At 35.6% G+C, this 10,970-nt stretch overlaps 2 protein-coding genes across 3 annotated transcripts in view; both read left to right on the top strand.

Moving 5' to 3' along the window:
* The window catches only part of kcnn2 (potassium calcium-activated channel subfamily N member 2), a 33,295-nt gene extending 25,818 nt beyond the window's left edge, over positions 1–7,477 (top strand). The window contains exons 8-9 of one of the 2 annotated variants that reach the window (XM_024299794.2): positions 2,715–2,784; positions 6,418–7,477. In XM_024299794.2, the coding sequence (XP_024155562.1) occupies positions 2,715–2,784; positions 6,418–6,693 (346 nt within the window). In that variant the 3' untranslated portion in view covers positions 6,694–7,477. The remainder of the gene's footprint in view (positions 1–2,714; positions 2,785–6,417) is intronic. The other variant, XM_024299795.2, reaches the window with a different exon arrangement.
* A 2,499-nt stretch (positions 7,478–9,976) lies between these two features.
* Positions 9,977–10,970, top strand: part of drg1 (developmentally regulated GTP binding protein 1) — an 8,227-nt gene continuing 7,233 nt past the window's right edge. Inside the window, exon 1 of the mRNA XM_024299180.2 lies at positions 9,977–10,179. Coding sequence (XP_024154948.1) covers positions 10,141–10,179 — 39 coding nt within the window. The 5' untranslated portion in view covers positions 9,977–10,140. The remainder of the gene's footprint in view (positions 10,180–10,970) is intronic.

Below are 10,970 nucleotides of genomic sequence, written 5' to 3'. Positions count from 1 at the left end.
TTATACACCACACTATCATATATCCAGATTATTTACTTATTTTTTGTTGCTAATTTATTATTTTTTCTTTTGGCTGGCTGTTCAGTTTGTAAACCTCATATACATTTTCCATACAGTTTTGAATGACCTTTTGAGGCACATGCTACATGATACAGATCCCTAGCAAGTGAATTTCAATTATCAGTGATGGAGAGTGTTTTCTTTCCATTTTCTGCATGGATGTGACGAGACTTGGACCTTTAATCAGAGAGCCACTGATTAAACTTGAATCAACTGTGCTTTCACGTACCGAAGGATGACAGCTAGAGCTCCACACCAGACAAACCTGCAGTAAAACAAGTACGTAATTTGAGATATCCCTTTGAAGTTATGTTTTCTACAACATAACACCATGCAGATCGGGACTCAGGGTCATCTTTCGGCTAGTGGAACCATTGTTACAGCATTTACAGCCACATCTCATCCATTTCTCCGTTGGATGACACGGTAGCAGTGATCCACGCTGGTAAAACAGAAGCAAGGATGTACAGCTGTCAGGACGGATAATTAGGCAATAGGCAACAGAAAGTGAGCTTCTGAGGTTATTTGGATCAGACAGGCTTAAGACTTTAACAGCTGTGAAATCAAGCGTCCTGGTTCATTCAAATGATCCCCTTAGGGACCGCTGTCTCTTTCCTTCCACAAGGTTGGAGAAGGAATCATAGCAGGAAGCAGGAAGGGGAGTGCTTGTTAGCTTAGAGATCAGTGAACTTCAGATACGAGAAAAAGACCTGCGACCAAGGTCAGCCTTCGAGCAATCCTCTGTGAAGCTGGAGAGAACTGTGGGATCCAAGAAGAAGCTGGGACAGATTTAAAAAAAAAAAAAGAGAGCACCAACCCCTCAAAAAAAAAAAAGCACTAGAGTGTTTATTGCACTCAGGAAAAGACTTTAAACCACCAGTTACTTTCCCCAATACGTCAAATAAAAAAAAGACTCAACTTATACACGTTCAATTCAATCAAAATCTTTAAATAGACATTTATAAATATTAAAATATGCCTTAAAGTCAATAATTTGTAGGCATATAAGCAGAAATCCTTAGAGTTTGGCCAAATTTCTCCTCTATATTTCAGGGTGAGTTTTCTGACTATAACCTTAACCCTGCTCATGACTCCTATCTTCCTCTCTTTTTTTGATAAAATATGTATACATAATATTATGAATCCATTACATATACAGACAGCTGAATAAAAAAAAAAAAAGAAAAATATTTTTGCTTAATTTTACTTTTCTCCCCACATTTTCTCACAAGCAGAAGTCATGACAATTATAAAAAGCAGGGATATATATATATATATATAAAAATACATATGCAGGAGCACTAACTGAGATTGCCTTAAAAGATTTAGAGAGCTATTGGAAAGCTGAGCGTAGCTGTTTCCCCTCTGATGAATAGCAAGCAGATTTAGAGAGCCCATTCAAAAGAACTGTGTGTGAGGAATGATTGACTGAGGGGAAAAGACAGAATGGAACAGACAGAGTAATCAGCCTTTTCATTCTGACCTTGAGCTATCTGTCTTCCAACTGTGAAATGCACATTCAAACAGGGCTTGCATTGATCTCTAAGCCATTTATCGCTGAATATCTATTGTTTGTCATAACTTAATAGAGACTTCTTGCTCTTTTGTTTCATCCACTTACATAAATGATAAGTGCTTCTTCTGGTGTTCTGTACTTGCCTGCTGTGTATGAAACGTTTCGGGGCTCAGCTGTCAGGACGCTTCCCCCCCTTCACCTGCAGTATTCTGTAGTGACTCGTATAGCACCCTCTATTGGAGCAGTCTTTCACTTCTACCTTCAAGAGCCAAAACAAAGTGCTGCTGAAGAATAAGGAAGCCATTATCCATCTTCATTAAAGCTCACATTTACTCGCAACCAAACAATGACCTTAATCTGCAGAAGCATCCCAGTTTGTTGGAGGGTTTATTACTTTCACTCAATCAGGAGTTGGGCTAACCAATCCTCATCGTGACGTGATTGTTCTTTGGGCTCAAAGCAATTTAGAAACAGTGGGCGGACTCAAGAAAAAAAAAGTAATATCTTGAAACCACATGTGGACGTAATACTGCACGCTTGCGTTTTTTTCTTTTTTTTTTAAAGCCCCTTGAGAGAAGGTATAAAGACAGGCTTGAAAAGCCTAATTAAACAGAACATGTGAATTATTTAGGGACATAATGTGAAATAGCTGTGTTCAGACTTTGAAATCAGGGTTTTTATTTGTAGTTTTTTTTATTTATTTATTTAATTCACAAGTTCATCTTTGGAGAAAAAAAATATAAGATTCTTTTGGTTATTTTAGTCCTAATACTACCTTTTATGTTTGCATAAGTTGCAGACAGCCCTGATCTTTACATACAATAGTAGATTTATATATGTTGGCCCTGAATAGTAAAATAATGAGAGGAGTTAGTTTACTAGAGTAATTCTGGTGTCAAAAGCATCAGTTTATTAGGCTCCAGAGCAGATTTTTGTTCTCCTCCCTCCGTGGTCTCCTTTCCACTTGCATGCAGCTCAAACAAACAGACTGACCCCCCTCTCCCTGCAATCCCTGCATTTTCTACACACGTCCTGTGCATGTCCTAGGAGTGCTCTCCGTGTATATGCCTTGTGTGTGCACAAACCTGACATTTCTGATAGCGCTGATTCACTGGGTTCTGAATGGTCTTGTGTTCAGATTGAGAAGTGTTAAAATGGAGCAACGCAAGCTGAATGACCAAGCAAACTCACTAGTGGACCTTGCTAAGGTAAGATAGACTGCTACAGTCTCCTGCTGCATTGTACCTCAGGTTTCACTTGTTTGACTGAATTCAGTGCATGTTATTTCACTCAAAGTGTTAGTTGTGTTTTCTTGTGTAGCCAAAGTCTACAGGTGTCAAATAAACAGACAGGCTTTACACTTGTGACCGACTGCGCTCACCTGTCACTCGAGTTATTTGGGTACCAATAAAAACCTTTCTTTATTTTTACAGAATAACCTGCTTATTTCCCCTGAGAAATATCAAATGAGACAAACTGCAAAAGCCAGTTTTTCCACTTCATGTATCCTGTAGTGTTTGTCTTCAGGTGCACTAAACAGAAGTCGACAACCCTCAGGGAAAGACCAGGCAGTATGCCAGCCTGACACAGCAGAAACACTAACCTGGGAAGGGAGACACACTGTAATCTGATGATTCAGCCGAAAATAAAGGTAGAGGTGGGGGAGAGGAGAGATCAGCAGAGTGCTCTGACATTCAAAAGTACACCACAGTTTAGCTGGAAATGAGCCAGCAGGTCGTGAAAAGTATCGGTTAATAATGCCTAATCATCTCCTGCTGTAAAAAAGCAGTGCAAGGTGGGATATGGCTTTGGAAACGGTGGAGGCGACGGATGAGGAAAACTCTTAGGTGCCGTCCTGGGAGCTTGTGGCCATGAGAGGGCAGTGTTTCCCTTTGTATTCTCATGCTTTTTTGAGGGAACAGATGTGAACATGTGCCTTTAAAAAGAATGATACATTTCAACAGAAGAAAGCTGTGAATTACAAAATTTCCCCTTTATTTATCACCTCCTCTTTCACAGCTAAGCTACACGTTTCTCCTAACATGCCTGTCTCATTCAACTCACAAATGATGGCAAAACTGTTCTATCAAGCAGATGTTTGGAAAAAAAATCTTTCCTGCTCTCCTTCACTTTTCCCATCACCGACCTGCGCAGAAACAGAATGATGATTCTGAGTAAACTTCTATTTCACTGTGTGGCTTGATTTGCTCTGTGTGATTTTGCTACTGATAAAAACAAACATTTTTGAGGTGGAAAAGGTAAGTGTTAGTCGTTATTGCCTGCACTCCCAAATGAATTATCAAGAATCCCTCTTCTGGCACATTCACTTCTGAAATTCATATGTTCCTTTATGGGGTTGTAATTATTAAAAATATCTATGATTGATATAAATATTTCTATATGTACATATATATATAAATACATCAAATGTTTTTGAATTTACTAGTACATCTGCTGTAGAGAGCACAAAGAAGAAACTTGTTCTCTTTCCAGTGATGATAAAATTACCATGCTTTTGTTTTTATATAAGCATGATTTGTGTTTATACAAAATATACCCGACGGGGTTAGTTTCAGAGAATAGGATGGTTCTCCAGATGTGGTGACTCAAAACTATGTGCTCTAGAATAAACACTACTTAACCCCTTGATGCCTAATTTCATTTCCAGCTATGAAAAAAAATACTTATGTTTTTGTTTCATTTAGATGCTAAATTACAGTGATTTTTGACCTGAAGTGCATAATGACAAGGGGAGTAATGATTCATTTTAACGATTTAATTAAAATCAGAATTTGTGGTTACTTATACAATTCACAGTCGGTATGGATTCCTTTTGAATGATCTGATTTGATCCGATTCACTTACCTAAAATTGATCCAGGACATCTTTAGCCAAAAATTGAACCAGTGTGTCTTAGAGATAAATACCTGGTACTGAACAGTGCAGGTGAAGTTTTCCAGATTCCTTGTATTTATTGAAAGATAATAAATCAAAGGTGTACGAACAAACAAGTAAACAGCAATTAATGGCAAATCCATTTACATTTTTGTTTTATCATTTCAACCCACTGTTGAGTTTCCACTTAAAAATAGTACAAACAGGAATCATGGTCACATGCCTTTGCAAAATTCAAAGCGTTTCCACACATTGGACTGTAATGATGGATTGATCATTTTTTGTCATCATGTGTGTGTTGTTCACTATGATTGCACTTGTTAATTTTACATCACTGTAAAAGAAAACTACCATGCCTCAATCCAAATGGTATTTTCCAATACTGATATAATCGATTCATTTAATGTTGAAACATTTTTTTATGGATTAGGTCCATTTGAATTGATTAACAATTTAGCTCAGATAGATCAATCTAGTTCAATCACAGGAATATAAATTGATGAATCAATCGATTGATTCATCAATTAAATCAATAAATCGCTACACCCCTACTATTGATGCATATTTGCATAAATAAGCATCAAGGGGGTTAACACTCTCCACCTTCTTTTTTGTGGTAAGTTTTCTCAGTGACAAGACAAGATTAAGCAAAAAACACCACTGTCATGGCAAAAATAAATAAATAAAATAAACGAAGAAGACGCAAGCCTGTAAAATGTAGAAAATCGTATGGTAAGATGGGCAATTAGTTCATTCTAAATACAAGTAGGCTCTACAGTGGTGTGGTGGTTAACGCTCTCACCTCACAGCAGAAGACCCCGGCTCAAATCCCAGCTGGGACCTTTCTGTGGAGAATTGCATGTTCTCTTCATGCATGCGTGGGTTTTTTCATCAGGTACTCCACTTTCCTCCCACAGTCCAAAGACATGCTCCATGGGTTAATTGGTGACTAAATTGTCCCTTGGTAGGAATATGTGTGCGTTTGTGTGACCCTGCAAAAGACTGACAACTTCTCTGTTTCCTGCCTTTGCCCACCAGTAGCTGGGATAGGCTCCAGCAACTCAGTGACTACGAAAGGGATTAAGCAGATTCAGAAGATGGATAAATATAAGCCAACACATTTATGTCCCAAAAAATGCTTATTCTGTAGCATCTTGCTTCACCGGCAGCTCCAACTTTTGGGAATTGTAAACATGACTTGATTCTAACTGTTAAGCTTTAATGACAGACATACACATTTTATTTTCAGTTGTTAATCAAGATAATAAAACCTATGCTTGAGTATCTTCTGTGGCTTTCAACCCACCTTAGTTGTCATTTGCAGAACTGAACATATAAATGAATGGCAAAGTTTAGAAACACCATGGTTGGGGTTAAAGAAATATAGACATTGCTGGTTAAAAAATAGCCAACACATATTTAAATATTTAATATTAGCTCAAACAAAACTGGATGTTTGAGCTCATCCTAGCTGGTGTATTGTCACGTGTAGAAATATGCTTTTTGATTGTGAAAGCATAAGTAGGTCAGGGAGGATGTGTCAACTCCACACACAATTTCTGCAAACTTGTCACCATGTAGCCTCATACAAAAATTGTGACTCTGTTTTATTTTGGAAAAAAAAGTGAAAAAAAGGATATAAAGATAATATAATTTATCAAAAGTTTTGAAAAATTAATCCCAAATCAGTTCGTTAGCCATCACTAACTAAAATTGTTATAACATTTTTGTCTTTTTATTTATGACCAACTGAAGGCAGTATTTTCTGTGTCTCATACTTTTTTCAGACTAAACTTCTGACTACTAATTGATTAAATCTTTCAAAAAAATGTTGTCTTCTGTAATATTTTGTTTTTTAAAGCCCACATCCAATAATTTCAGGTTGTTGATCAAAGTTTACAACATTTGATAAATGACCACGCTGTGTTCACTTTTTACTGTTGCAGACTCAAAACATCATGTATGACATGGTGTCGGACTTAAATGAGCGAGGCGAGGACATGGAGAAGAGGATTGCGCTGCTAGAGACAAAGCTGGAGACTCTGCTGAGCAACTTGCAAGCTCTGCCTGGACTCATCAGCCAGGTCATCACCCAGCAGCACAGGGACTTCCTGGAGGGTCAGCTCCAGCCTTACGACAAACACAGCCCTGAGCGCTCACAGTCGGTGTCCCGAAGGAGGTCGTCCTCCACAGCACCACCCACCTCCTCAGAGAGCAGCTAAAGTCTAAGAGCAAAGCCTCCACTGATGACTTTTGCCATCATATGGCCAAGTTGCATTTATCGTAAAGCCTTATGGTTTCAATAAGTATTATCCAAATTCTGATGACAGAATTGAGTTACTGGGGATGATGCATTTTAATGAGCAACTTCATGCTGTTATTGTTTTTATTACCTCAAAAAGTTCTTTTCTCTGGTGACACGACTACAAAAAAAAGGCGCTTCCCTCAGTCAAAAACTAAAAGGCTTATCAATGGGGCTATGACATAACGTCTTCTCCATCTCTATGCAGAGGTAGCCGGTTCCAAGAGGTTCAGGTGCAAAACTACTGCACTAAAATAGTGCTTCTCACAGACTTTATGCTCTCGCTAGCTTGATTTAGCTGCAGGGTTCCTCAAAGCAAAACAGAGAAATCCGTAAGGGAACATGTCAGAGACGAAGAGGAGACGACTCTGAAGATCTGGAATAAAGTCACAGCAGGAAGCTGGAGAAAATGGCTCCACCACCCCATCAGGTAGAGATACCTTTAGAAAGCTTGAAATAATGGGGGCAAAAAACACTAAACTTTTAGGTTAGAAACAGAATCAACTATAGCTGTTTTATTTTTCCCAGCGCCTCCTCTAGAATGACTATTTTTGGGGCGACATGGCAAATACTTTAATCCTCAAGAGGAAATGAATGCATCAAAATCTGTACTTGCACTTAATTTTTATTCAATGCACTTCAATGCTGACTGATATATGATATAAAGATGTGTTACTCATTAAAAGAAGAACATGTGACATGTTTGGGCATGGATTTATTATCGTCAATTCACATGTTGTGGTTAATGTTGATAAAGCAAGTGTTGAATCAAGGCAAAAACTCATTTTTATCAGTTTTCTTTTGACAAAACCTATACATAAAGACTTTTAGAGGTCTACAAAAATGCATTAATTAATCAACAATCATTCTGTGATGACCCAAATGTTTTGCTGTGTCCCACATCTTGTCTTTCTCTCCTGTGCTGTTGCTTGCTGTCATCTCAGCTGGGCTACAACAAACGCTGAACTGTATAAAATATCCAACTTTTGAAATGGAGATTAAAAATAATGCCTATTTTTTTATGTTTCAGTGAGGATAAGCACACCTCTTATAGGAAAACAAATGAAAATAAGGTGGTAAAGAAAGGTAGATTCAGTCCATCTTATTTGTGTTTAAAGATTTTGTGGAAAACTCCTAAATCATTCAAAGAGGTTGTATCCTGAGGCTAAAAAATAAAATCTGCATCCTTAATGGGTTAATATTCCGTGTATGGACATATTATAATAATGCCTTTTATATTTCAGGAAAAATAGAATTGATTAGATTGTATCAGGTGGTAGTCATTAAATCAGAAGCACTTATTTGAACCGGCACATCCACGAATGATAAATCAACCAGAAGTTTAATAAACAACAGTCCTCAAACTATAGTAAAACAGAATCCCACAGAAATTATAATGTATGTGACTTGAATTAAAAATAATAAAAATGCAGAATTAGAACATTTTGTGCCCTTTTTCCTTGTGTGTGACATTTTATCTAATAAAAACGTAATTTCTTGCTAACCTTTGAACCTTTTAACATAGGCACTCAATGACCAAACAGGTTGTTTCTCTATAAAAACTGCAACTAAAGTTGGTCTAAATCTAAAGGATTTCTATAGAGGTGGATTGAACTCTTAAGTAAAGGGCTTTTCATTATCACGTGTTTCATAGTGGTTTAGAATACCATCTACAATTTACATATAAATTGTCTTTAAACTCCTGCCATTGTGTGATTTAAATGTTTTTAAAATACGGTATTTTTCTTTTTTTTTCCACAAATGTATACTAATTTATTCCAAAATGCCTTACAAAAATTATTTAGAAAAATAGATCTATATTCTTATGGAAATATTTACTTAAATTGTTGGATGGAAAATTATATTTGATTTTTCATTCATCTATTTTAAAGAAAATGGGTATTTTTTGTGTTGAGAAATGTATTTGTAAACATGGCTAATTCTGAAACAAAATTAATAATAATAGTGTCAACAAAGCAAATTCTTCACACCATGGATAATAGTTTAATTTAACTTTTACATCCTACTTTCTAGATCACATGATTCCACTATTGGAACATAAAAGATGGGTGATAAAATATTATATCATTACAAATGACATTAGGAAGGGATGTTCTTCCTCTCCATTGAGAATGAAGATATATTTTTAACACTTTATCCAAAAATTTTATTGTGAAAAACCAAAAATTCCTTCATTCAAATTTACTCCGAAAGAAAAAGAAAGTTCATTTTAAAACCAAGTTAACCCCTGGAAGAACCTCTAAGAGATTACATTTTAAAATTAATTAGTAAATCTACACTTGTTGTAAGGTAGACATTGAAGCACTTGGTTGGCTCTTTTATTTCTCCTTTTCACCTTCACTATTTCGGAACAAAATTCACAACATTTTCCAAAACAAAATCATTAGTAATAGAACCTATTTATGATACATTTTTATATTAAAAAATAGATTATTTAGTTTTTCTAAAACTGTTTTACCAAAGTATTTTCTTTCTTTTCAAGATTTTGTTAATGGAAAGATTTTTGTATTTTTGTATTTTGTATAGATTTTTTCTAAATTAATGAATTTATTACAAAACAGAAAATAACCAATCAAGCTTCCTGAAACGTGTTCTGTTATGTTTATATTTTTATATTATTTTCGTTTTTCAAGAAAGTATTTTTATTTTTTTATTTATTTTGTGAATTTACAAAAGCAGTTGTATTTCCCAGTTTGACCCAGATGTTACTGTGATGTAAGCATACTGTGACCATAGACGACTGTTACTATTATTTTTCTGTTGCTCTGCTTTGTTAAATGTCTGCTATTCCCTGTAGCAAACCTTCTTAAAAGGTCAAATTTAACTGATTTCTTTCAATTACATTTGCAACTCAGCAAAAATGTTGAACAGCCAGCAGATGGCAGACAAGATTAAATAATCGGGTCAATTATACATCAGAACCCCCGTTTAAACAACTAGTGCTTAAAACAAAATAGTCCTACTTAATTTGTACATTAGGGATTTACTGAACATTTAAATTAAAGTACATTAGCGTTATTAGTGTGGCTTATTTACTCGTGTTCTTAATTTCTTTCAATTGATTTTAAACTATAGCTACATTGTCTAAATGTAAAAATTATCAGTCATTAATCATTTTTAATCGACTTTTTCAAATGGTTAAATACTGTTTGTCGTCTATCAAAAGCTTCGACTGCAGCGTCATCATGTTACCGATTTGCCGCGGCGTTGCAAGTCTCGCGAGAGTTTCCGCGAGACACGGCACATTCAGACTTGAGCAGTGTGGATGCTAAGTTTTGCAACTTTCATGTAGAATCACTTTATTTAATCTTTCTCTCATAAATAGCGGCCCGGAACAGTCACCAAAATGAGTATCCTTGCCAAAATAGCGGAAATTGAAAATGAGGTAAGGTGAAAATGTTGACTAGTTAACCGAAAACGGCAGTCACGTTTTAGCTAACTGTTAGCTGTGGATGCTAACAGTTAGGAATACTGATAACATTCAAGTCTTCGTTTTATTCCTAAATATTTGTCATTTGCGCTCCTGACAGCTTAAAATATAAATGTTTTATCTGTGTTTTTTATTTTATTGTTTTTATTTACTGGCAGACATAAATAGTAAAAGGAAAACTACACATGTCGAAAACACATGGCTATGTATGTGATTTTTTTTTTAACTAAAGGTTACTAAGAATTTATATGGCTAATACTGAATTGTATAGTTTGTTAGCACTGTTTTCTTGTATTATACACTACTGGCAGACCTAGCAGTTTAGTTGATGTTTAGTGTTGGCTCCATGGCTTTAGAAAACCGGCTGTTGTTGTAACGTGGCGACACAATACTTGTGCATAGCTTTAATTTGTATTAATTTTAATTATTTAGCCAAGCAGTGAATTATGAAAAGTGTTGACAAGACGAGTTTTGTTTGGGGGTAGTTACGGCACCTATACAGTTTTAATCCTAAACATAATTTTACCAAACATTGCATTTGAAAGCAAAATACTTATATTGTTCTTTAAAACTTAGGTATTGGAATTCAGGTATTTAATTATTAGAAAAAGTTTCATTTACAAAATTGCATTTTTGATTATAATTTAAAACTACATATGTTAGTCAAAGACTGCAAAGTTAAAATTAGTAGAATTTACCCAAACACACTAGCATTTTTTGCCATATGGATTCATTTAATTATATTT

This window comes from Oryzias melastigma, linkage group LG12 (genome assembly GCF_002922805.2).
Source record: "Oryzias melastigma strain HK-1 linkage group LG12, ASM292280v2, whole genome shotgun sequence".
NCBI classification, from domain to species: Eukaryota; Metazoa; Chordata; class Actinopteri; order Beloniformes; family Adrianichthyidae; genus Oryzias; species Oryzias melastigma.
Note: the sequence above shows the minus strand (reverse complement) of the source record. Positions and strands in the feature narration are given on the sequence as shown.